The 13,282-nt window shown below is 39.6% G+C and overlaps 1 protein-coding gene across 1 annotated transcript in view; it reads left to right on the forward strand.

Annotated features, from left to right (window-relative positions):
- Positions 1-13,282, forward strand: part of LOC134340479 (integrin alpha-8-like) — a 148,476-nt gene that overhangs the window by 16,941 nt on the left and 118,253 nt on the right. The window contains exons 3-5 of the mRNA XM_063037790.1: positions 9,681-9,778; positions 11,765-11,936; positions 13,010-13,059. Coding sequence (XP_062893860.1) covers positions 9,681-9,778; positions 11,765-11,936; positions 13,010-13,059 — 320 coding nt within the window. The remainder of the gene's footprint in view (positions 1-9,680; positions 9,779-11,764; positions 11,937-13,009; positions 13,060-13,282) is intronic.

Below are 13,282 nucleotides of genomic sequence, written 5' to 3' on the forward strand. Positions count from 1 at the left end.
AGGCTCACATACACAAAGGCAGCCAAAGAAGCCATCTAGTCTGAGCTGCTATTTTGTCATCTTCTGGTGTTTCTCACACCAGGACACACCTTTGCCCCTTCAGCTTCATGGCTGCACCTCTGACTTATTAAACCATAACTCCGAGAGGAGGACTTCCGGGTCACCAAGGGAATGGCGGCGTAGGGAAAGGTCTCTCGACAAAAAAGAATGTAAACTGCCCCAAAGTCGAAATTAGACAAATATTTAGTATTGTATACCTATATCAACAAAAGGAGCAAGGATGATGTCCAAGTATAAGAATAAGAAGTCCGCTCAGAATGCTGATAAGTACAACGAGTCACAGCAACACGAGGGGGCTAGCTTCCCCACGGCTAGCCAGGACGGAGATAATGAGGAAGAGTCGGTGAACCTGACTTTGATTCTCAGAGAGATTCATGATTTCTGACAGGATAACAACAAACAGCTGGAAGATATTAAAGGAGAAACAATAAAAACTAATTTGAGGTTAGACGAAGCCGAAGTGAGGATTGTAGGGGCTGAGGAGAGGCTGCAAAATGCAGAGGAAGTGATAGCAGAAATGCTAAAGCTACAAGAACAGCTCCAGTGGAAGCTAATAGACCAGGAAGGCCGCTCAAGAAGGGAAAACGTGAGGATCTACGGTGTTCCCGAAGGAACTGAAGGTAAACCCGGATTGGTGATTCCCTTCGTGGAGAAGCTGCTTAAAGAGAACCTTAAAATACCAGACGCAAAAGACCTACAGATAGAAAGGGCCCACCGGGCGTTGGCACCACAGCCTCCGGCAGGCGCCCAGCCCAGATCGATTCTAGTCAGATTTCTGAGCTACAGAATGAAGGAAGAAGTGCTTAAACTGGCATGGCAAAAGAAAGGCTTTATGTGGAACTGTAAAATCAGCTTTGACCACGATTACACCCCGGGGATCCTTGCCAGATGGAAGCAATGCTTGGAAGCATGGAGGGTCCTGAAGGAAAACAACATCAGATTCCAGACCCTGTATCCAGCTCGGCTAAGAGTCTTTTACGACGAAAGGACAAAAACCAACGTTACGGTGGAGGAGGCAACATCGGATCTGGTGGTTCAGGGACTACCCAGAAAAGTTATCACCCAACCGGAGTCGTTACTGGAGAAGATTCGGCGGTGGACATGGCAGCCAGTGCGGCGAGGACGCTCCACTCGAACCAGAGTGTCCAGCTACAAAGAAAAGCTGCAAGAATTCAGATGTGAACATACAGAGTACAGTTTAATTAAGAGAAATGACTGAAAAGAGTAAATCGTACTTAAAGGTAAAATTAAAGCCGGTAACTGAAAATAAACTAGATGGAATAACTTGAATGATAGCAATATGGTCGAGACATAAAAAGGAGAGAATTCTTCATGGTTCTTCACACTGCTGAGGGCCCTCTAACACAGGGTGAAGATGGAGGTTATCCCTCTGAACTGAGGGGGGTCGGTGCTCAGGCCTCACTGTTGGAAGTCGGGGAAAATTTTCAAATGTTTGGTTTTGTGTTCTAGTTTACTGTTGAGAAGGGATTGTTTACTGTTTGTTTAGAAAAGGAGTGTTTTCTTTTCTACTGGAGAAAAATGCAAATTGAACCTGTAAAAATAATTTCCTATAATGTTAATTGGGTTTTGAATCCAATTAAGAGAAATAAGATTGTCTAAATTGAAAAAAGAGAGGGCACAAATAGCTTTCCTTCAGGAAATGCACATGAGCCAATCCGAACATGCAAAATTAAAAAGAATGGGCTTTAAGCATGTATTTTATTCATCATATAAACTGAGCCACAAAAGAGGAATAGCTACTTTAATATCAAGTGCTCTCAACTATGAACATATTTCAGAGACTAAAGACAAGAATGGATGATTTGTAAAGATTACAAGAAGAATCGAAGGTACTGAAATAACATTGTTGAAAGTTTATGCTCCACCAGGTTCTGAATGGTCATTCTATAGACACATTTTTAACCTAATGGCCAACTCTCAAGGGGTAGTAATCTGCGGAGGGGATTTTACTATTAGATTCTTCAGGATCAGTTATTCAGAACAAACCTCTGACTCGGAAAGTGAAATCATTGATGGAGGAGTTGGAGATAATAGATGTGTGGAGGGAATTACACCCCACTAGTAAAGACTATACACATTACTTTTCCCCTCATTCAGTTTATTCAAGGATAGACTTTTTTTATATTTAACATGGATAGATTTGGGATAAAAGAGTGTAACATTGCAGAAATTGATCTGTCGGACCATAGCCCAATCTCTGTCTCAAATTCTGGAAAGGAAAATGAGGAAAACACTATGGAGGTTAAATTCACATATACTCAATAACCCGAAAGTAATGGAGAGATTAAGGGGAGAAATCAAAGAATACCTAAACCTTAATGACACAGGAGAAACATCACCAGTGATCTTACGGAATACATTGAAAGCTGTACTGAGAGGAAAAATTATTTCCATTACTACCCGCATGAAAAAATTCAAAGCACAAAAATCAACAGACCTTCAAGGAAAATTAAAACAACTTCAAGTTGTAGATGGCAACAAAATTAATTCTAATTTAAAACAGGAAATTGAGAAATTGCAAAGTGAAATTAATGATATTTACACTTTGGAGACTCAGAAATTTTCTTTACCTGAGACAAAAGAATTATGAAGTAGGAGGTAAATCAACTAGAGTATTAGCATGTAAGTTATGTAAACAACAAGCAGACAATACAATTCATAAAATAAAGAATCCAAAAACAAAGCTTGTGGAAGTACAATGGGGAAAATTCAAGAGAGTTTTGAAACATATAACATACTATCGAGAGCTGTACTCTTAACCCCGGGTCTCCAATGAGTCCCATATAGACACTTTCCTGAATTCTTTAGAACTACCCAAGCTCACAGATTTACAAAATGAATGCCCATTAGAACCACTAACTGCCAAAGAACTGAACGTGGCCATCTCTAGATTAAAGGGCGGAAAGTCTCCAGGTTCTAATGGTTTTACCTCAGAGTGGTACAAATCGCTGAAGTCACAGTTAGCTCCATTATTACTTAACACCTTTAATTGGATCTTGCAGAGAGAAATTCCACCTTCCTGGAGAGAGGCGATTACCTTTATTTTAGGAATAACTGAGATAAACTAGAATGTGGTAATTACCGGCCAGTCAGTGTCCTTAATTTGGATTATAAATTATTTACATCTATGTTAGCTCGTAGACTGGAAAAGCTTCTACCTGGCCTCATCCACTTAAACCAGACTGGATTCATTCAGCAAAGACAAACTCAGGACAACATAAGGAGGAGTTCACACATACTAGAACAGGTTACTAATAATAGGACAGAGACAATGGTAGTGGGATTAGATGCTGAGAAAGCTTTTGATTCAGTTGGATGGGTCTTCCTATACAAAGTGTTAGAAAGATTTTGCTTTCAAGAAAAGTTTATTAAAGTAATCCAGATTTTATATGACAGCCCTACAGCTTGAATTAAGATAAATGGGGACCTCTTTGACTCTTTTATTTTGGAGAGAGGAACTAGACAGGAATGCCCAATTTCCCATCTCCTCTTTGCACTATACATTGAACCTCTTGCCCCAACTAATAAAACAGTGAAATAGTAAAAGGCATCAAGCTGGCAGGGATTGAAAAGGTGGCATTATTCACAGATGACATCTTAGTCTATGAGTGAGCCAGAAAAATCATTAATAGGATTGCTTACACTGTTGGATGAGTTCAGGAAAATATCAGGTTATAAAATTAATGTAAAGAAAACACAGGTTATGTCCCTAAATTATACAGCATCCAAAAAACTGCAGGATACATATGATCTTAAGTAGGAAGCTAAATCATTAAAACATTTAGGAATAACCCTGCCAAAAGATCTTTCAACATTGTCACAGGTAGATCATGGACTATTAATTTCAGAGATAAAAGCAGATAAACATAGATAGAATCTTATCCCCTTTTTAAGTCTAAATTCAAGGATAAATACCATAAAAATGAATATTCTCCCTTGGTTACTTTACTTTTTCTGGACTTTACCTGTGGAGGTAGATGTTAATCAATTTAGGGAATGGGACAAATGGATTTCCTGCTTTATCTGGCAAGGAAAGGAACCTAGAATCTGATTTTAACACCTTATAGTTTGGAAAGGAAGGAGGAAGTATGGCACTTCCTTGCTTGAAACTATTTTCATGCTTCACAGATAACTCCTCTGTTATATTGGTGTAATAGGGAATATAAGGCTAGATGGAAGGAAATAGAATTTGGATTGATTGACAGTTTTCCTCTACAGGCCTCAATTGCAGACAAAGGATTGATGGTCCAATTGGAAAAGATTAAAAACAGCTGGATAAATCTCACACTAAAAGTATAGCAGAAGGTGGCTAATTCATGTGGAATCTACATGTTAAAACTTTTCATATGCTGTGCTTATGATACCGAATTCCTTCCCAGCAGAGGAGATAAAAGATTTGAACTATGCATGAAGAAAGGTCTTACAATCTACCTCTCATTCACACAAAAGTGCAATACAAAGTTTTCAATCCCTGCAGGACAAACACAGCCTAGAACACAATGACTTTTTTATGTACCTTCAAGTATGACACTACTTTAACCAGAATTGTAGACATACAGACTTTTCAACAGCAGAATTAGAATTTTTCAAGATTCTGAGATCGGCTTGCAGCTTAACACCAAGTAAATCATTTTCTCAATTACATAATGCCCTCTCTCATGCCAAAAATGAAAACACCTTGTATATTAAGGAGAAGTGGGAGAAAGAAGCGGGGTTGGTACTTTCAGAGGCGGCTTGGGGGAAAATCTGCAGCTTTCAATGGTCTTCGACTAACTCTTTGATTTGGAGAGAACATTGTTGGAAAAATATTATAAGATACTTCAAGACCCCATACCAGGAAAAATATAAAGACACAAACATGGCGTGTTGGAGAAGGTGTGGCTCCAAGGAGGCAAGACGTTTCCATATTTTTTGGGATTGCCCTAAATTAAGTTTATATTGGAAAGGTATTCACAGAGCATTAGTTAAGGTATTTAAGACTCTCTACTTGGGGCATGTATTGTTTTTGGAACAGAAGAAAGATATAAAGCTGCTGCAGGCCCTTTTAGTGGCAAGTAAGAAATCAATCACCAGAAAGTGGCTAAATCCAACATCACCTACATTAGAAGATTGGTATGAAATTATTTTGGAAATATTTAAAATGGAAAAGATGGCTTACTCTCTGAGAATTCAAAAAGAAAAATTTTACCAAATTTGGAATAAATGGATTGAATTTATAACCCCAATGGGAGCAGACTTAGATGACTCTCCTTAAGGTTTATACTGCTTTCCTCATCAACATAGTAATAGTGTTAACGTAAGCTCCCTTGGTTTGAATGTTCACTGTTCTATTTCTGGAAAACGTGGAATTAACACAGGTAAAGAAAAGGATTTGGGGGAAAAAAATAATAAAATGAAGTAAATAAGTACACAGGGATTGGATAAGTATGTCTGTGGTAGGAGCAAACATGAACATGTCAGGATACAAACACCTACGCTGGAAGTTACATAGGGTTACACACAATATTGTGGACTAGAAAGACATGGACCAGAAGAGATGCATGGAAATTATTAGTTAACCACTATTATTACTATTTTTTTAACAACTATCATTATTTAGTTTAATAGTGTGGAATTACAATTGTGCATAAATATTTAAGTACCTAATTATATATTCTTTTGTATTCCCACCATGTTACCTACTTTGTTATGCCCCTTTTAAAACATTTTTCTTTTTTTATTATTTTTCTTTTAATATTATCTGTGTGTACTTGTGAATGTATAAATATATATATAGATTTATACATATATAAAAATGGAAAAGGTTTTATGTTAAAAAAAAGTTTGCATAAAACTTGTGAATACCTTATCGAAATAAAAATAAAATTAAAAAAAAACCATAACTCCTTTCTTAACACAAATATGCAGGATCTTGTATTCCGATGCATTATCACACCCAAAGTTGCTGCATGTTATTTCCTTGCTCTTTACCCCAACAATTATGCCAATCTTTGCTGACCGGAAGTGCACAGAGAGCAGTAAGCGTAAAGGAGTTGGGTGCTTACTGATCTGGCTAACAACGGATGGTGTAATCCGGGGTATATTACGATTGAGGAACATGTTTTCAGACTGGATACTGAACTTTTTACTGTTGGACTTCGGCCACATTCCTCTGTGATACAACACTTGGCAGCACGGGAGGTCGTTCCTGCCTGTGGCCATCGAACATGCAGCTCCTCCAGTGGAGGGTCAGACACCCTGAGCCAATAGACTGGTCCTGGACTTATTTTCCATCTGGCATAGTTTGTATTTTGGTGCTTGATTGTTGGGGTTTTTTGTATTGCTATATTTATGCTCTATTCTTGGTTGGTGCGGCTATAACGAAACCAAATTTCCCTCTGGATTAATAAAGTATATCTATCTATCTATCAATGCAACTTCTGGACAGTTAGTTCATATCTGATGTTTCCAACTCAATGCATAGGCCATTCTTCCCTCTCCTGCTTGAGCTCTTCTTCTTAACACACTGACTCAGTGATAGACGGTAGAGTGGATGTGGAGAGGATGTTTCCAATAGTGGGAGAATCTAAGACCAGAGCGCACAGATAGAGTGGATGTGGAGAGGATGTTTCCAATAGTGGGAGGATCTAGGACCAGAGGGCACAGATAGAGTGGATGTGGAGAGGATGTTTCCAATAGTGGAAGAAACTAGGACCAGAGGGCACAGATAGAGTGGATGTGGAGAGGATGTTTCTAATAGTGGGAGAAACTAGGACCAGAGGGCACAGTCTCAGAATAAAGGGACATCCGGTTAGAATAGAGATGAGGAATTCCTTTCGCCAGAGGGTGGTGAATCTGTGGAATTCATGACCTCAGCTGGCTGTGGAGGCCAAGTCATTTAGTGTATTTAAAATGGAGTTTGGTAGGTTCTTGATTAGTAAGTATGTCAAAGGATACGGGAAGAAGGCAGGAGAGTGGGTTGAGAGGGGTTTCACATCATAGTTCACAGAGTAAAAGAGGATGGTGAAGTAAAGGTTTAAGCTGCATACATGACCAGAACTGAAAGGAATAGAAATGGGAGGTGAATGCAGGGGGACTATTTAGGTGATACCAGAGCTAGCTTTACAAAGAAGAAGGAGAAAGTTTTGAGTTTCCAGGAAACAAGACATTTTAAGTCAAAAATAGAAGAATGATGTGTGAGGAAAGTGAACATTTAAGATGGCTTAACAGATTTCAACATGATTTAGTTGGTAATAGTCCTGTCTCTGAGCCAAAATCCAAAGAGTTGAGCAGATAATCTTAATTCTTACTTCAATTAATTGCTGAAGGAGTGCTGCACTGTCAGAGGCACCTTCCTTCAGATTGGAGTATTGTGTTTACTTCTGGCCGCCTCATCGTAGGAAGGATGTGGAAGCTTTAGAGACTTTGGATCCTTCTTCACTGGGAGACAACAATCTGTGTGGATTGAAAATAACATCTCCTTCTCATTGACAACCAATACTAGCCACCTCAGGGGTGTGTGCTCAGCCCACTGCTCTACTCTCTATAACCAGGATTGTGTGGCTAGACACAGCTCAAACACCATCCATAAATTTGCCAATGACACTACTATTGTTGACAGAATTTCAGATGGTGATGAGAAGGTATACAGGACTGAGAAAGATCAGCAGGTTAAGTGGTGTCAAAGAAACAACCTTGCAGTCAATGTCAGAATTGAGTGTGAACTTCAGGAAGAGTAAGTAGAGGGAACACACACCAGTACACATCAAGGGATCAGCTGTGGAACTGTGAGCAGCTTCAAGCTCCCAGGTGCTTGAACATCTCCTGGGACTAACATATTGATACAATTACAAAGAAGGCTGACGGCGACTATATTTCATTGGGAGTCTGAGGAGACTTGGTGTGTCACCAAAGACACTCTCAAGTTTCTACAGATGTACCATAGAAAGCATTCTAACTGATTGCATCAGTGTCTGGTGTGGAGGGGCCAGTGCACAGGATCAGAAAAAGCTGCACAGAGTTGTAAACTCAGCCAGCTCCGTCATGGGCACTAGCCTTCCCAGCATCGGGGACACCCTCAGACAGCAATGCCTCAAAAAGGTAGCATCCATCATTAAGGACCCCATCACCCAGGACATGCCCTCTTCTCATTGCTACCGTCAAGGAGGAGGTACAGGAGCCTGAAGTTCTCCCATATCGGATCGCAAAGCACTCCAGCGTGTGGTGAAAACTGCCCTGTGGATTATCGGCACCCAATTGCTCACCATTGAGAACATCTACCATAGACGCTGCCTGGGCAGGGCGAAAAGCATTATCAGGGATGCATCTCACCCTAACCATGGACTTTTTACTCTCCTCCCATCTGGAAGGCGCTACAGGAGCCTCTGCTCCCTCACCAGCAGGCACAGGAAGAGCTTCTTCCCTGAGGCTGTGACCCTGCTGAACCTCACATCACAGCGCTAAGCAGTATTGCACCCATATTGTACTGTCTCAGTACTTTTATATTTGTGTGCTTGAGCACTTTTTATTTACAGTTATTTTGTAAATAACACTATTCTTTGCATTTCTGGTCAGACGCTAAATGCATTTCATTGGCTTTGTATCTGTACTCAGCACAATGACAATAAAGTTGAATCTAATCTAATCTAATCAATGAATTGGAAACAATTTCTTCTCCTCTGTTATCAGGTTTCTGAAGACAATGAACCCATAAACACTACATCAGTACTTTTCCCTCTCTTCGCACTACTTATTTAATTTACACCCTGTATGCTTATTGTAATTTATACCTTTTATTATCATGTATTACATTGTACTGCTGCCACAAAACAAAAAAAATTCATGACATATGCCAGTGATATTAAACCAGATTCTGATTTGGAATTTTCAAATTTGCATATGATAGGTTATTTGTTAACAGGGTTATCAAGGGATATATTGAAATGATAGGCATAGATCATGATAGACATTAACGGTAATTAGGAATGGCAGAAGATGCTCAAGGGGCAAAATGGCCTCCTCCTTTCCAATGTATAACAATTAGTCAACATTACTAACATTGGATTTTACCCACTCATGAAACACTTGTCCAAAATTTTGCTTTCTCTTTGTATCGCTGTTTTGCATTCCATTTTCCATTGCTGTTTTCTATTCTTAATGGCCAGATAATCTGTTTTCAGTGGTAGTGGTTGAAACCAACTAATCAGGAGAACCCATGTCTCTGCTACTCTTCTGAATATTATTTGTTGGTCTACTTAGCTTCTTAGAAACCACAAGCCCGCCCCCACCGCCATGCCTCTACTCATTCACTCCCTTTCTGTGTTGAGATGTTTGAGTTTTCTGGCTTGAGCTTTATTGTGATATCCTCCATCACCAAATGGCCTTGCGAATCTCTTTGGAAAGTATTTATTTAGTCCATTGAATAGTAAAATTCTGGATCTATAGAAGGGAAAATAGAAATAACTAAGAAGTACTGGAGAGAAACATGATCAGGATCAGGGTGGATATAAAGTCTGGTAGGGGATGTAATTATTTAATATTTATTTTGTGGTTAAATTAATTGTTTTTTTGTCTATTAACACTGATGCAGTGCTTAAATAGCTTGATTTATTTTCCTGCAGGTGACCGATACATTAATCACCTATTTGATATTCTGATAGAAGATAAATCCAACCAATGGTTTGGAGCAACGGTCAAAGCACACAAGGAAACAATTGTGGTTAGTTTATCTGATATAAATCTGAATGCTGATGGCAGAGTGGAACTTCCTGCACATTTGAGCCCAAGAACAGATGTGTTTGAGCATAAATCCAGTACAAAAATCAACTCAGGAGAAAGGCATGAACATCACAGAAAATGAATTTTCTGTTTTAATCTTGTTGTTCTGATTTTGCATGAGTGAAACTTTGATTATCATATTTACAAGGGAATAAATTGGTTGGAGTATGAACTTTCTTTCAGCCACTGGTAATGTTTATTTTTTTTCAGTCTAGTTTAATATTTTCTCATGTGTAAATGTGGTGAATTGAATGTCATTATCATTATGTGCCATGTTTTATGATATGAGCGATCATGGTCTTATCCATGAACCTAACTGTTCTTGGCAAATTTTTCTGCAAAAGTGGTTTGCTATTTGTAATGTTAAATCAGGTTTGTGGGTCTAGCAAGTGAGACTGAAAACACTCCCTGTGAATGGGCATATTAATCATTTATTTGCAAACAGTAAAAATTCAACCAGACATTCATGTTCCCCAAGTTACAGATACTACCAGGCTGAATACTCAATAAACATATGTACATTTAACAAACAACCTTAGTTCAAAGTGCATACAGAGCATACCTTCCCAATGGTCTTGTGCACCGCTTGGCTTAAACAAAGGGAAAGAGAGATCCTCCCACACATGCTCTCTATATACCCAGGATGTTTGAAATTGGACACTAGACAGCTATCAAATGGGAAAAGCAGCTGCAGTTTCTAAACTAACCAATCACGCTGGAAGTGATTTTCAACAATCAGAATAAGGCACGCCTCCCACAGGACACAATTACCACCTTCTTGGCAGCGTCTTTACAAGATAGGTGACCTCTGCCATTACCAACACTCTTCAGAGATTGTCTGCCTGGTGTCAGTGGTCACATAACCAGGACTTGTGATGTGCACCAGCTCTCACATGACCATCCAGCACCTGCTCCCACTAAACAAAGGGGCAGAGTGAGGCCATTTAGCCTATCAAGTTCACTCCGCCATTTCATCATGGGTGATCCTGGATCCCACTCAACCCAATACGCCTGCCTTTTCGCCACATCCTTCGATGGCCTGATCAATGAGGAATCTATTGATTCCCACTTTGAATATACCCACAGATTTGGCCTCCGTCTCTGTCTGTGGCAGAGCATTCCATAGATTCACCACCCTTTGGCTAAAAAAATCCTCCTTACTTCTGTTCTAAAAGGTCGCCCCTCAATTTTGAGGCTGTGCCCTCTAGTTCTGGATACCCTCACTAGAGGAAACATCCTCTCCACATCCACCTTATTTCGTCCTTTCAACATTCAATAGGTTTCAATGAGATCCCCATGTATTTTTCTAAATTGTAGTGAATATAGGCTCAAAGTTGCCAAACGCTCCTTATATGCTAACCCTTTTATTCCCAGAATCATCCTTGTGTCCAGACAAGAACCTATTAAGCTTTGCCTTAAATACACCCAATGGCCTGGCCTCCACAGCTGACTGTGATAACAAATTCCAGAAATTCACCACCCTCTGGCTAAAGAAATTTCTCTGCATCTCTGTTTTAAATGGACTCCCTTCTATCCTGAGGCGGTGCGCTCTTGTCCTAGACTCCCCCACATTCGCTTGGCTCTCATTCTTCTAAAGCGGCCTCTGAAAGAATGCTACATCAGGGTCCATGCAACTAAGCTTAACGTTAGCACTGATCGAAGGTCAAGTCCTGAAATGTTCTTGCTCCCACTGTCATAGGAAGAAAGAATCAGCAGTTGTGGTACAAAATCCATTCAATTGTTTTCTTGGTTAATTGGGGACAGGCAGTAGATAAACCTGCATAGCCTATGAACAAAAGAAAATATATGTGGACAACATCATTGCAATGCTCTTACAGAAAACTAATTTGATAAATGATTTGATCAATCTGCGCCGTTCATGCTGTCTTCCAAATCTCCATTCAGTCAATGTGTGCTCACTCTGCAGGCCTGTGCCCCAATGTATCGCTGGAAGTTTGTGAAATCAACCTCCCATGAGAACCTCACTAGTGGGATTACACCAGTGGGCTCATGCCTGGTAGCATCCAAGAATTTCAGCACCTACGCAGAATATTCTCCCTGCCGCTCCAATGTTTTGGAAATGCAGATAAAACATGGTGGTAAGAGAATGTACAACATAAAATACACTGATTTCAGAACGTTCATAAAACTGAAGCCTTCTAATACTTATAAAGCTTCATATAAAGCTTCGTTCTGCGTGGGGGATCCCTATTTCAGTCCAGTTATTATTGGAGCACACCTAGTTAGATTGAATTGCATTATGCAATGGGCATGAAATACATAGATTAAGCACTTGTGATGTCTGCAAACCTGTCTGTGGTCAATTGTGATGGCAGTGGGCTTCCAGTGTACCAAGTAGCAGGAGATGAGAACTCAGAGGAGGCTGAGGAACAGAGGGAGGGGGTGGAGGAGGGGAAGGGTGCAAATAGGGTGGGAAATGGAGATTCAACAACAGAGATGAAACAATAAAATAGAGTGGAAAGAGAATTATTGAAAACAGAAAACAAAAAATCAGAAGAGTGAAATTAATAAGCAGGGCCAATATATTCCCCTGTGACCATTAGATGTCCTCCAATTGTTCTGCTTTCCTCTCACATCTCAAAGATGTGTGGGTTTGTAAATTAACCAGTATGTGGGTAAGTAGTGGAAGCTGGGGTAGAATTAATGAGAATGCTGGGAAAATTTTTGAAAATGGATTAATGTAAGATTAGTAAAAATGGTGGTTGATGATTTGTATGGATGGGATGGGCCAAAAACACTGTTTTTGTTTCATATCTCTCGATGACTCAAAAACCGAAGAGCTAGAATGGAAGAGTCACAGTTAATATGTAGGGAGATTAAGAGGTAAAATCCCAGACTCCTATTGTTGGGGAATGAATGAGAAGGTCATCAGATAGGGACGGTTAATTTGTTATTGAGTTTACTGGTAACTTTTCTCTCAGATAGAATCATTGAAGATTTGAGTTGCATCTAAAGGTCTGGGGTTGGAGGCAGTTATTAAAATCTCTAGTTATATTGGTTACAGTTTGCACCTTGAGCATTTGCTTGAGGGGATTCAAGAATCACTTAAGGGGTAGCAGATCAATCAAACCTAATTCCTTTGTAAATATATGTCATCTGGAATTGTGCATTCTATGCTAAATGATTAATTGCAACTGTCTTTATTTCTCAGCCCCTGATCAACGTTTTTGCGAAGCAGGGTGGAGCAGTGAGCTCACAAAGGTAAAAAGCTCATGCTGTATTTATCTACCCCTCAACATTACTTCCATTTCCCATTCTTGAAATCACTTTCTTGTTTCTGGGGGATTGACACATCAGTTTGAAAATGAATATGAGCTGCAAAGCTGTAACAGATTCCACTCGCCTCTACTTGAAAGAGAAATGTTGACTAGCTTACTAAATTGACCAAAATCACTATTAAAGATGGGAACAAAAGGAATTTGAT

The sequence above is a fragment of the Mobula hypostoma genome, chromosome X1 (genome assembly GCF_963921235.1).
Source record: "Mobula hypostoma chromosome X1, sMobHyp1.1, whole genome shotgun sequence".
Taxonomy (NCBI): domain Eukaryota; kingdom Metazoa; phylum Chordata; class Chondrichthyes; order Myliobatiformes; family Myliobatidae; genus Mobula; species Mobula hypostoma.